Source organism: Parambassis ranga, chromosome 13, assembly GCF_900634625.1.
Source record: "Parambassis ranga chromosome 13, fParRan2.1, whole genome shotgun sequence".
Taxonomy (NCBI): Eukaryota; Metazoa; Chordata; class Actinopteri; family Ambassidae; genus Parambassis; species Parambassis ranga.
In genome coordinates this window covers 3075261-3089689 of record NC_041033.1, presented here as the reverse complement: position 1 = coordinate 3089689, position 14429 = coordinate 3075261, and the positions used below count along the sequence as shown (strand labels likewise).

The 14429-nt window shown below is 43.0% G+C and overlaps 1 protein-coding gene across 1 annotated transcript; it reads left to right on the top strand.

Annotated features, from left to right (window-relative positions):
- The first annotated feature begins 1524 nt into the window (after positions 1 to 1524).
- phf12b (PHD finger protein 12b) lies at positions 1525 to 10601 on the top strand. The gene is made up of 15 exons (XM_028420432.1): positions 1525 to 2253; positions 2550 to 2731; positions 4456 to 4528; positions 4642 to 5098; positions 5189 to 5309; positions 5391 to 5523; positions 5608 to 5772; positions 5884 to 6027; positions 6346 to 7051; positions 8081 to 8185; positions 8269 to 8415; positions 8644 to 8739; positions 8967 to 9049; positions 9149 to 9287; positions 9451 to 10601. The coding sequence occupies exons 1-15, from the start codon at positions 2188 to 2190 to the stop codon at positions 9915 to 9917; spliced, it is 3084 nt and encodes a 1027-aa protein (XP_028276233.1). The 5' UTR covers positions 1525 to 2187; the 3' UTR covers positions 9918 to 10601.
- The last annotated feature ends 3828 nt before the right edge of the window (positions 10602 to 14429 follow it).

Here is a 14429-nt window from a genome sequence, read left to right as displayed (position 1 = left end):
ATTTAAAAATAAGCTAATATTTTCCATGAAATGGTAAAATGCCTCAGTGTTATATAACAGCGTGAATATACAGTAGCCTAATATAAGCCCTCAGGCATCTGCAGCCACACAAAAATATTTATTTTTTAAATTCAGAACACATCAAAACAGTGGTTACACAAGACAGGAAAAAAACTATCACACAATTCACAAGGTTATGACATTATGACATTATGACACAGCTGGCCTGCTTGGCAGCCACCATAAGTTACCCAACACGCCCACAACTTGTTGCAAAATAAAAGTAATACACATCAATACTCGGGGTCATGGATGCTGGGGACACTGGGGACACGTCCACATCACGTTTACAACAATGTCATCCGTTTTGAAAGACAGTTGAAAATGGAAACCACGAAAAGGGAGCACTAACAAATACTTATGATGCCATGTAAATAAAATATAACCAGAAGTGATTTAGAATTACACTGATTACATTACATGTGGTTTATAAATGAATTACTTCCTGGTAACATTATTCCTGCTAATTCAAATAATGTGATGTAATATCTGTATGGGGTCCTCTGGAGACATTTTCTTTGCCATTCATGCTACCTGTAGCAATTGAGTATTTGCATCATATATGGCAGCTGGATATTTATCTCCTCTGACCACCCCTCCATTAGACATGCTTTAAATCATGACAAGACTCCCTATGAAGAGCCAGAGCAAAGAAACCAAACAGGAAACCTAGACCAGCATTAAAATAAACAGAGGCCAACATTAAAGCGTGGAATTGTGTCACTTTGTTTAGGTTTTATAATCACTTAAGCAAGCAGTTGGCTAACACAACAGAGCAGTGCCTCCCTCTGCTGGTGAGGGTTACAAATTACCCATCATCCATCAGGCAGTTCATCTGTAATCAATCTAAATTTCTACTATTATATGGCTGCTGGATTAGCTGGGTTCAGTCTGCAGCTAATGTGATTTTTGCAGAGAATTCAAGATCACACTAACAAGACAACTCAGTTAGCAAGAGCTCACAGCCATGCCCAGCACGTGGCATGATGCACTGGTTCTGAGTGCAGTCACCGCATAATAAATGTATCACTGAAGAACTACACAATACAACATAACATACAACATAAAGAACTTTATTTATAAAGCACTTTTAAAAACAAGGTGTACAAAGGTGTCTGCAGCAGAAGTGATGTTTCACACGGACTGGATTAATGTGTGAAGTGGAAACAGCTGTGCCGGGGCAGCGGCACTGTAGCTGTGACGTCATTTTATTAGCACTATGCTAAATGTAGCTGCAGATAACAGTGTACATGGCAGAGGCACCCGTGGCTCACAACATCGCTCGCTTATAAATGTAATAGTAGTGATAGCATCAAACTGAATATAATATGTCTATCGTAAACAAAGCTAGCGGTATTTGTATAGTTTTGCTGCTACCGGATACCGTGAACGCCACCCATTAGCTCCTCTTCAAAATGTATGTATCGTTGGTATCTATATCCGTTCCACTGCGCATGCGCCTCCGGCGGTTCGCGGTTGCGCCAACTGGTAGAGGATGTTGCTAGCAGCCAGTGTAGATGCACAGCCTTTTTCATAACAATAACATCAACCAATTTTGCATCTCTACATACTTGATTTGTGGATTATACCTTCTGAACGCTTTCGGACGCCGTGCTTTAGGTCGCGACACGCCGGATTTCCTTCTGTATTTTGTGGATACATCTTCTGTTGACAATGGGAGCGGAGGGGTTTGCAGATTTACAAGGCTCCTTTTTGCAGGAGCAGAAACAAGAATCATGGCTGGCCAGCTAGGCCGCAGATGGATTTTGTAGCCAAGAGCAGCGGTCTATTTGCGTAAAATACTCTGTTTGTTCTTGGCATTTGCACATAGATCGTGGTGTTAAGCAGTCTGTGTATAAATTATAAAAGTCTCGTTCATTTTTCTTTCCTTTTTTGGGCCGACAGTGTAAGCTAGTGAGCCCGCTAGCTTCACAACCTTGAGTGGTTGACGTCTTGCTCCGTAGTTAGCTCCTTTAGCCAGCTAGTGCTAGCTAGCATCGCTTGGCCAGCCATCCGCTAGTCAAAAACATTTGAAAAAAGACTTTTCTTGCAGGACATATTCGTGTCGTTGTGTGCCCAACGGCGCTTGTATCGCAGATTTATTTTGTACCGTCTGCTCCTGGATGAATGTGGGACAAAATGGAGACCCCGACGATTGTGTACGATCTGGATACCTCTGGGGGCTTAATGGAGGTGAGGTTGCTATACTTTAAGGCCTTAATTCAGTGTTTCATTTCTTTACCGCTTATGTTTTAAATACTCGTTAGTGTTTTTATTTCCAGATATATGCATCGCTTGCTGTCAAGCCCTGTACACTCGACTCGTTTTGGTTGATAATGGAGGCCATAAGTTACCGTTACCGCTCTCTCTCCAAGCTTAGCCTGAAACAACACAGCGGGCACAAAATTGCATATTTTCCAACTCAGTAGACAAACAGCCGGGCAGGAGAAACCGTGATTATATGCTAAACATTTGGGAAACTTTTACAGCAAATCCAAACGCTGCTGGCGCCCCCGAAGTCCGAGGAGGTAGAGAAGAGGAGTCGGAAGTTGGTGAGAGACGTCCGGAGGAGCGGCAGGGCCACTAACCACGATACCTGCGACAGCTGCAGGGAGGGGGGAGACTTACTGTGCTGTGACCACTGTCCTGCAGCCTTCCACCTCCAGTGCTGGTGAGTTAAAGTTACCCGAATAAAGAGAATTGGTGCGCTGTGCATGCATCTTTGCAGGCTGGATTACAAGGGGCGGCAACTGGTAGCTACATGTAATGCTAACGTGGTTTGCTGTTAGTAGAGCTAAAGGGATGTGATTGATGGATGTGAATTATCTTCCTGTACGAAGATGAAATGATTATATTTTAGTATTACAAAGGAATGTCCACTTCAACAATTGATGCCCCCTGATGTGGTCTCAGTGTATTCTCCCAAACTACTAAGCCGAGGAGGGCGGTACTGAGCTTTGTGGAGCATTTTTATAAAGTTGAATATTAACTAACTAGTATTTCCAGGAGAATTATTTAGGCGCCGGGTTAACAGGCACACGTCAACACTCAAACACAACAATTTAGCCATGTTTTCTGCGTATTTTGTGTGCTCCAGAGGCCAGTGAATATTAAATCGGACGTTTTTTCAGTGGACTTCCGTGAGAAGTTCTTAATTTTCTCTGTCGGAAAACTTAAAGCAGCAACCCGGCATGTTTCCGCACGCCGACTACTGCCGTTAGATATGTGGTGTCACGCTTTGTGACACATGTGGAAAGATAATAGCGGGCATACGTTTGTTCCAGGCTGAATGTTGAAAAAAATAAAGGGCTAACAAGAGCGTGTAAGTGTATACTTGCTTTTGAAAGAGGCTACAATTAGCTTGCAGTCGGTCCTCCCCTCCTGCCGTGGCTGCAGCCAGTGAAGCTGCTGCTAAAAATGGAGTCTAGTCTGCCTCTGTTTACAATATGGCGACCTCCCTGCTCCTTTTCCCCTGCACCAGCGCCATCTTACCAACCTTTAAAATGCATTTTTTTAAAGGAAAGGGGTTCACACATAGCACGGACGAAATGTTAAATGTTACATTTTCTTGGTATGCGGTAGCGGCGTGCCACAGCCGCTGCTGTGCACAGCGCACAGAGGTTGTCTCATTGTAGGCTTTCTCTTTGCACGGCCCCTGCTGAACATCTGCCTGCCTGATTATTTTACCTTTGGCATTTGGAAGAGTTCAGACTGTCACCAGGAAACAACCAAACAGAAACGGGTTAGCCCTATATGGTCATGCACGTGGATGGTTTCATTTTTTTAAGCATTCGTAGTTTTTTTTAATGTTATGGAAGATTCCTGCCCTTAATGTGTTGCATGTTAAAGTCAGGCTTTCTCTGAGTGGCTTTGCTTGATCTTGTATAGATCCTCTTGGCTCCTGATGACAGTCCTTGCTCCCTTTTCTAGAACAATCACTGCATTGTTTTCATTCATTTACTGTCTCTCAGCAACTTGCCACATAGATACTTCTACCACTTAATTTTCAACGTCAGAGGGTTTTATTTTGAATTAGATTTTTGAAGTACTGCTGTCATTTACCTACAAATGTCTTTCTTATTGTTATGTAATGTTGTATTATACATTTTAGCCAGTCATTTATTATTTATTAATTAATGAATGTGCAAGCTGGCAGATTTGAAATTAACATTGTTGTAATGCAAATATTAGTCCACTAGAGGGAGGCATAGGCAGCGGATTTGAATACAATTGAATTACTTGCAGTACTATTAAAATGCGTTTTTGCAAACGTTCAGATGCACACATTTTATGAAATATAAATATGATTCCTATGTGTAAAACTCAGCAGCGTAATTGTTAACAGTGTGAAATCACTGCACAGTTTGCAGCTCATATTTTATCTTCTCGTCACAGCAACCCACCTCTGAGTGAAGAAATGCTTCCACCAGGGGAATGGATGTGTCATCGCTGCAATGTTAGAAAAAAGGTGAGTGGCAGATCTTTTCTCTTGCACACCTGTTCCTGAAGCAGTGCTGCAGCTGAAATGCAGAGGAAGCAGTATGCAATGTATGGTGAGAAATCTGTGTTTTCTGCTGCCAGAAGCGAGAGCAGAAGCCCGAACAGACCAATGGCCTGCCTGAGAGGTCCGCAACTAAGCGCTCTGTATCCCCGGCCATTGAGTTGGAGCTCAACACTGGCCCTTTGCGGCTAGATGGCCTGCCTCCTGGAGCTGGAGCAGCGGGGCCTGGACTACGAGTGGCCCAGGTACGCCTCCTGGATCGGAGGACTAGCAGCAGGCCCAGCAGCCGGCCAGGGACTCCAACTTCTAACACTTCGTCCACTCCAACCCCCTCTGAGGAGCAGAATGAAGGGGAGGAGGAGGTAGCAGAGCCTGAGGATGAAGTCCAAGGTGCAGAGCTTGAGGGTGCTACGCTATCTGCTCCGACACCACGCCTCCTCAAGAGGCCCTTTCAGCTCCTAATAGCAGCCGCTATGGAGAGAAACCCCACGCAGTTCCAGCTTCCCAGCGAGCTAACCTGCACCACTGCACTGCCAGGTTTGTCACCATAAGTACAAACGCTCTTTCCTTCAACCAGTAGCTCTGCAGGAAAATCTCTTTACTCTTCTTCCGGTTTTAAATTTGTAGGGAGCAGTAAACGAAGACGAAAAGAGGAGCTGCTAGGAAAGCCGTTCAGAAGGCCTCAGTATGAGTTGGACCCAAATGGTCTGGTCCCTCTACCAGTCAAAGTCTGCTTTTCATGCAACAGGTTAGAACCGCCAGAGTGTAGTGTCCAGACGTACACACAGACCTGAACTTTGTATTGACTGCCTTGTCTGTTCTCTACTAGGAGTTGCAGGTTGGCTCCACTGATCCAATGTGATTATTGTCCCCTCCTATTCCACATGGACTGTCTGGATCCTCCACTCACAGCTTTACCTGCCGGCAAATGGATGTGTCCAAATCATGTGGAGCACTTGGTGGTAAGATGTGCCCTTGGTAAAATTTTTTGTCTCATTATGTTTTTTGTGTGTATTTCACATTCTTTTTTTAATCTTTTTGTGTAGTTGAATCAGAGGAGTTTAAGCCTTTCGAGACGTTGTCAGCTCTTCGATCAGTTCCAGGACAGAATGTCCCAGCACGCCGTCAAGCTGGACTTCTTGCGCAGAGTGCATCGGCGAAACGCACCCAACCGGCGCACCTCACACCAGCACAACAGGAAGGCTATCAAGGTAGATGGATGGCTCAGTGTGAGGATGCAGATAACATAAAAGCATTGATAATGTGTTTGGACTGATATTTGAGTTTCCTCTTGTGCTAAAGGATTGACTATTCTTACTCAGGTGCCGGATTCCATCAAGTCCCAGTACCAGAATCCTCCACCGATGCTGGTTCCTGCTGGGGTGCGTCAGTTGGAGCTGGTGTGTAGCGGCATTCCCAGCCATCAGCCTTCTAAGCATTTCACCACAGAGGCTGAGCAGCAGGAGGTAGGCACAAGAGTGACAATAGCTTGTATTGTGTATGTGCTGTGTGTATAAGTTAATCAGGCGTGATATTAACAGATATGCAACTTGATTTATTATAAACGTAGTGATAGTAAGTGTTTGGTTTCTCTACTATTTTTGCCCGAACCTGACTGGTTCAGCTCTATTTCACACATGCTTGTTGTGCTTGGTCAATGTATATCAGCAAAAGTCCATATAAAGCCTTCTTCCTGTCATTTTAATACATCGGTTAAAACGGGGCTTCTAAACAGAACTGAAGGTTGTGTCTTTGTAACGACTTGGCTCTGCTGTGTTGAACAGTGGCTTCAGGATGTCATCGCGCTCCAGTGCAGCATCATGCGACACTTGTCTATCAAGCAGAAGGCCTCAGCCACAGAGTGGGAGTCTGAGCAGAAAGCGAGTACCAAATCATGTGAAACCTCAGAGGAGATGAAAACTCAGACCTCTTTAGGAAGGACTTCTTCCCCTGACCCCTGTTCTAAACCCTGCAGTACACCTGATGACCCCCAGGGGGCCTCTCTTTCCACGGCTGCCCCAGCAGAGCTGGGTGTTTGTAAATGCAGTGTGACACCATGTCAGAACTGTAGGAAACCCAATGGACCTATGGCAGAGGTTCAGCCTCCCAAAGCCAACGGACCTGTAGACTGTAACAGTGCCTCGGACTCCTGCAGGCAGGCTGAGCTGCAGCACAGACTGAAAACCAGTACATCATCCATAGACCTGGCTCCTGCCTCTGGGCTGGTGAACCACATAGGAACAGAAACGGTTAAAAAGGAGCCTGAGAGCAGCACAGAGGCCTGCGCTCAGAAAAGCTGCCCCACCACTCCCACGATATGGCCTCATGACAGCCAGCAGAACCACAGGAGGCAGATGGAGCTCCAGGAGGAGCGTAAGAGCAGTGATGAGAAACCCTCCTACTCCATCACCAGCAGTACTCTCACAGACACCCCACCTAAAGGCAGTGAGCAGCATGTCTCCACTAAGCTGAGGTCATCACCTACACCAGGTACACATTCTCATAGGTTCTGAATGATATATTTATTTATCGTGTTTAGGATTATTAAGTACTGTAGAATCACATGACTATCATATCATAGTATAATAATAATAATAAAGAATCCTGGCATGCTGACATTTCCCTTTATATTACAAAGTTAACTGTTTATGGAGAGACTCTGTCGTTCCTTTGGCAACACAGGAGTTTTGTTTGTTGCAATCATTTTTGCCATTAACAGAAAGTTACAGAAACCTGTGGTGTCACAAGCTTAAAAAAGGAAATGATGTGAACCACAGCAAAGACATACAGTCTGTGTTGTCCTTGGTGTCATTATACAAATGTTCAGAACTGACTACTTTGTAGCAGTGTGGACCCCAGTTGAGCTGTTATACATGGTTAGAAATCTGACAGTGACCCAGCATGATATTGCCATGCCAACTCATGCTTATCAGCTTCAATATTTTGCACCTAGTTGGAGAATGATAGAATAGTTCTTTACATGCAGTAAAAACAAACACTTAATTTCACATTTTACTAGTGAAATTGAACACTGGTAAATTTTCCTTTTCTCTTCTTTCTTTAATGTTTCTGTCTAATAGGGGCCGCTTTTATTATTATTTGCATATGCAAATCTTTTTGACAATCTAAAAAACAGGAAGAACTGTAAATGTTTTTCAAATTAAAAGTTCCAACTTACTTACAGGATGTTATTACACTGTGAATAAGATACTACACTGATAATAGGAGCCAAAACTTAGTTCCAAAAACTAAGCTATAGCACACTCTACTCAGACACTCAGACTTTTTGTCTGAGCCAATTGTATTTTCTCTTCATGTTCTAGAACTTATGTCATTATCAAAATCATTGGAGGCACTGTATGAAAACAAAGGGAGCTAAAAGTGATGAATTTATTAACGAAGACACCCATTTATTTAAAATGGCTCATTAAGTGAATCATTGAAATCAAATGTCACCATCACTTGATTCATGAGCTCAATTTCAGTTCATTGACCACTTGCTGTGTTTGTCCTCCTCAGATAAAAAGTCTAGTCCTGTACTGATGGACTCACTGCTGCCCAGCACGCTGTCCTCCATCGCAAACCTGTCCAGCTGCATGAAGGATGGGAAGGAGGAGGATGGAGGTAGGCGTTACCGCTCTAAGATGAAGCAAACCACCTGTATAACTATAATCACTTCTAATGGTTGTGTGTGTGTTTGTGTGCAGGTATTGAGCTGGACAAACTGGATGCAGAGATGATCAAGCTCCTGGCCTATCAGAGGATCCAGCAGCTCTTCCCCCCCAAAGTGCCCAGCACGCCACCTCCGCCAGCCACCAGCGCCTCCCCCAAAACCCTAGCCCCACTATCTGAGAGTAAGGCTTACCTCTGACAGTAGCTATGTTTACATGCACACCATATTCCGATTAAAGTCCTTATTCTGAATAAGTGTATGTTATTTTGGTTATGAGCTTAACAGTGTTTACATGGCAGTGTCCTTGCTTGGCTTAAAATCAGATTATTGCTGCTCATGTAAACATAGTCGCTGCTCTTCAGTCTTTTTGGTTCTAGAAGTGTCTGAAACCTGTGCTGCCTTCCTTCAGGTCAGAAGAAGGTGCAGGCCCGAGCTGTCTTCTACCCTCTGGCAGGAAAAGGAGGACCTGTGAACATGTGCTATAGGACGTTATACATAGGATCTGGTAAGACAAGACCTCGGACTGTGTAACGGTAGAATGATTTGATATTGAGTTTATGTATGCAGCCTCTACGAACAGAAAGTGCAGCTGGAATAAAATCAGATTTTATCTTAATATGCCAATAAACGCATGGCTTATTAGCATGTATTATTATGATGTTTCCTCTCTCTCACCGCAATATTTTTGCATGCAGTGACTCCCACTCACTACATGTTTCGTTTTTCATGAAGGTGCTGACATGGACGTGTGCCTTACAAACTATGGTCACTGTAACTATATCTCGGGGAAACACGCCTGTATATTCTACGATGAGGTGAGCAGCAAAGCTTCGATTTATGGGTTTGCTTTAATGTAAATCTCTGTGCCTGTTGTGTGCTGTTGTTGGAAATGGTGTGTGCCCTTTTTTCCCCAGAACACCAAGCATTATGAGCTGCTCAACTACAGCGAGCACGGCACCACAGTCGACAACGTCCTGTATTCATGTGACTTCTCTGAGAAAGCATCGCTGTCGCCACCTAGTGGCTTGGTGGCCAAAGTTCAAGGCATCATCCGTGAGTGCATCTTGTTTTTGTTGTCATTTGGTTTAGATGAAGGGAATTCACACACCTCTTCAGGCTGCATTCTGACTGTCCTTCCTCCACCCACTCACACCTGATCTCTCAGCTGAAAGTTGTGTTTATAATATTGCAGCGCCTTTTTTCCTTATACATGTAGGTCGCAGTAAGAAGCGCGAGGAGGACGAGGGCCCCGGCTCCATGCTGAGCGTGCTGCCTGCCGGTGGGGTGATGAGCAGCCAGTCACAGGGCAGCACAAAGCCGTCGTGTAGCTGCAAGGCAAGCAGCTCCAGCCTGATCGGAGGCAGCGGGGCGGGCTGGGAGGGCACAGCCCTGCTCCACCACGGCAGCTACATCAAACTGGGCTGCCTCCAGTTTGTCTTCAGCATCACCGAGTTCGCCAATAAGCAGCCCAAAGAGGAGCAGCCTGCTACACCCACCTCCAGTTGCACCAGCGGCGGCAGCAATGTGGCCAACACCACCACCACCACCACCTCCTGCTCCTCCTCTACACCACCCCCACCTAACACTGCCACAGTGAGCAGCCCTTCCAGCCAGGATGAGGCAGACACTGAGACTGACCCTTCCCAACAAGTGCCCGTACTGCGCACCACCTCTGTTCCGTAACCCGCACAGGAAGCCCCGCCCTCCCTCCTTTTGTTTTGCACCTTCCAAGTCATAATGAAGGGAAAGCTGCACAGCTGGTTGGTCAACAGGGAAAAGTTTATTTTTTTCATTTTTAATGGTTTATATCTTTGCATGAACTTGAAGTATTATTGACAATCTCTTCTGTTTGTGAATGACTGACAGTAACCTTGTGTTCACTTCAGACCGTTAGGACTCGAGCGGACATTATGTACCTTCGCTCAGATTTTCTTTTTTTGCCAGTATATTAGTTATGTATGGTGTAACCTTACTTTATCAGTCAGCCCAGTTAGCACAAACCTTTTATTTTGTAGTATTGAGTTCCATACATTCTAATTTCTTTTGCTGCTTTTGCACCACAGGTAGCTATATATGTATGAAAACATACATGCTTATACACTATGAGATGTATATAGATTGTAAATATATTTAATTCAGTGCCTCTCAATTGGAGAAACATTGGATTTCATGTAGATTTACCATTTTTTTTGGTTTTTAACTGTACAGTTCATGGAATTTGTGATACTGTGTAGAGTACCAGAAGTTTTGTGATACAACTCGTTCTTAGTCTGTACTTTCCGCTGTAGTCCATCTGTAAATACCGTATTGTTTTAGCACTCATTTTAACATCTTGTGCTGCTCTGTATATAAGCACTCTTTGTCTGTACCTGCTTGTCTGTTCAAACCTGTAAATACAGAAAGATTTTCTAAGAACAAACTCGGTGGCTTTGTGTCCTCATTTATTTTTCAGATTTTATGGCACAGTGATGTTGGGGAGTGGTAAGGCTGGTGATGATGACTCTGAAGCCACCATGATGTTGAATCCAGAGTCATCATCACCAGCCTTACCACTCCCCAACATCACTGTGCCATAAATTTACCAGAGCATTTTAACTTTTTCCAAAATAATTACTGGACAAGACTTTTCCTAGGTTTTCTCTAATTTAACATTCATTGTAGCAGCACTGCATGTGTAGTTGGTTATATTTATTATCAAAACAACAAAGCCCTTCACACATTTACCTTGACCCCTTTTGTTTTAGAGGAAAAATATTCAACCTGTGTATGAGACGAAAACATTGTTTTCTTTAATACAAGTGGTCAATATTAAGTGACTTTTCCAGGTCAGAAGCTAAAATGTTCATTTTTATTTGTACTTGCTTTTAAGTTTTATTAACCAAGGTTGCTGATGCTGCAACATTTTACCTTTTATGACAACTTTTAGCTGTTTTTTTTATCTCAGTGCTAAAGGTACTCTGTTTGGAAAAAGTAAACAACAAAGCATATAAAGGTGTTTTTCTAAGTGTCAGCCCGTAGCACCCTCCTAAACAGAAAAAGTGTGGACACTTAAAATCCAAAATAATGCATGGCTGTCATCAGTCTTTCAAGCCCATAGACTTGGGCTGCAGTGCACCGTTTCAACCTCTAGAGTGCAGCAGTATTGTTTCTTCGGTGGTGGATTAGAACCAAATACAGATGCATCTCAATAAAAACAGAATATTGTGGAAAATACAATTTGTTTCAGTAGTTCACTTCAAAATGCAAAACACCTAAATTAGATAGATTCAGAACACACAGAGTAAAAGATTTCAAGGATTTGTGTCTTTTAATTGTGATGGCTAAGCAGTTAAACAGTTGTGCAATAACTTAATATGTAAACTGATTTTTTTTTTATTCTATTCTATTCTATATTTTATTGGTAGTCTATTTTATCATGTATATATCTTTTCTTAACTTATCCCTTGCTGTCTGTATCTGCTGTTGCAAAAATGCAATTTCCCCATTGTGGGACTAATAAAGGTTAGGTAATAGCTAATAAAGGTCTTAATCTTAATCTTAAGGCTTCAAGTTAATAAATCATTAATAATAAAATCAGTATTTTTATTTTTATTAACTGTGAGACCTACGAGGTAAAGATGAGAGGTGTTTTATGTGCTCGGACTGGTTGTCGGTGAGAATGTGTCCATCAGGGTATGACAAGACAGCTAGCAGACGGAGCCATTGAAATGAACTGGCCTGGACTGTCTGCCTCAGATCCACAGTGTCTCTCCTACTGTATCAATCCATCATCTGAACCCGCTTTGTCCTGCAGTGCAGGGTCACTGGGGCTGGAGCCTATCCCAACTATCTACGGGTGAGAGGCAGGGTACACCCTGGACTGGTCAAACTGCATAACAGCTGCGCTTTTATTACTTTATTACTAGTATTCATAACTATTTACTTATTGCTTTGTTTTATGTGAGATGCTGTGGCATAGTGTGTTCTTTCTGAGCTACTGTCTATCTAGATCCTACATGGCTGGTCACCTACATGCTGTTGCACAGGAGGATGCCTTACAGAAACTTCATGGCAGTGTTAAGCTTTCAAAAAGTAGGACCACAGACTGTAAATAAATATGGATGAGCCTCTTTCTTTTTTAAATCTTTGTGGGAGGCTCTAAAAGCAAGTGAGAGGTGACAATTTACAGAATACACACTTGTTTAGCCTTTGGGTACTTCATCTTTATTTGTACTTAACGCTGATGCTAAGCTAAAGCAAAGACACCGTGCAGTTAATGTGCATTTTCCCCACAGAAGTCGTTTCTGAATTGCGTAGAGAAGATTGAAGCAAGGCGTCTGGACTTGTAGAGTTTTCTAGAAGACGTTTCGCTGCTCATCCAAGCAGCTTCATCAGTTCTAACTGTTTGGTGGGGAAACATGGTTGTGGTTCTAGAAAACTCTACAAGTCCAGACGCCTTGCTTCAATCTTCTCTACGTATGATGACCTGGATGACTGAGAATCTTCATCAACATGTTTCTGAATTGGCATGTGCCATGGAGCCAGTACACCCCGAATATAGCAATGGCTTCCCATGGAGGAGAAATGTCACAAAATCTGATAAAGGAAATAATTTCTTTACACAAAAAAGGTGAGGGCTACAAGAAGATCAGCAAAGCTTTACATATGAGTCAGAACACTGTAGCAAAATTGATCCAAAAATGTAAGAAAGATGGAAGTGCAACCATCTTACACAGACATCTAGGCAGTTCACGGCAAGTTCATTAGAGCCCAGGCTAAAAAAAAAAGGGTGAAGAGTACTGGGACTCTATACACCGGAGTGATGAGACAAAGATCACCGTCTTTGTAAAGGTGAGGATTTCAAAGGAAAATGCACGGTGCCTGCAGTGAAGCATTGTGGTGGCAGTGTCCTTATGTGGGGCTGCATGAGAGCTGCTGGGAGGAGATGCATTTCATCGATGGTATCATGAACTCAACAATGTACTGCTCTATACTGAAGGAGAAGATGCTGCCATCACTCCTTGCACTTGGTCGTTGTGCACTTTTCCAACACGACAATGATCCAAAACACACACATCTAAAGCTACTGTTGCATTTCTGAAGAAGAACAGGGTGAAGGTGATTGACTGGCCAAGTATGATGTTGCAATATGTCGCCAACTTGTTCATTCCATGTTTAGAAGATTTGGTGCTGTCCTTAAAAATCACGGTGCTCATACAAAATACTAGATGTACGTAGTAGTTTTTGTTGTAGGGTGTACTCATTTTTTGTGAAGGAAAAACATACAAGAGATAACAACTGAGGTTCACTCAACGTGCATTTATACCTGCAGGAAGGAGCAGTCACACACTGGAGATACAGACTGGGTGATGAACTCTTCCAACATTTTTGCAACATGGGCTTGAATGAATTTGTTAGGAAAATCCCTTTTTGTGTGTGCAAATGAATCTTTTTTCTTCAATCGCCCACTTTTGTGGGAGTATTTTGTTGTACAGCATCTCATAGAAAATCTTGGTTCTGAACGGAAACGAAAGGTTTTCTGACAAATGTAGTGGGATGTACTCATTAATGCCGAGCACTGTATATTATGCGACTCACTTATTAGTAACTGGTGTAAGTGTCCTGTAAAGTGCTGTGGACATAGTATGTAATTAAAAAGGCAGCTATGTCTCATTAGGTTTATAAGCATTGAGTGTCTATGTCAAATGGAAAACTACTCGTACCAGTAAGTGTCCTTAAGTCGGCCTGACAGGAACCTGCCTCTGTGTTTGTTTGCTCCGCCCTAATGTGTTTCCCTTGTGTCTTGTGCCTTCGTCTATTTAAGTCCTGTGTTCCCCTTTGTGCCAGAGCGCCTTGTTATTTTTGGATAGTATTCCGTCTTTCATAGTTTATTTATTCCCTGGGATCTTGTAAGTTTCTTTGGTTTGTTAGTTGGTTGTTAGTTTTTTGTGTTTTTTGGATTTGGGTTCTTTTGTATTAGTTTAACAATAAAATCACTTAGATTGCTGAATCCTGCCTGCACCTGAGTCCTACTGAATCCCTCCATGACATTAGTAGCAGTCGCTGTCATCAAGTTACCCTGTTCTGTTTACTACTACAGAAAATAACTCAGTGGAAACGTGCACTGCTTTTCATAGCATTTGGCGGGTTTTTAGAAAATATCCCAGTTGTCATTTTATGCAAAAAGTAAATGTCATTTGTCATTTTCACCGCTCA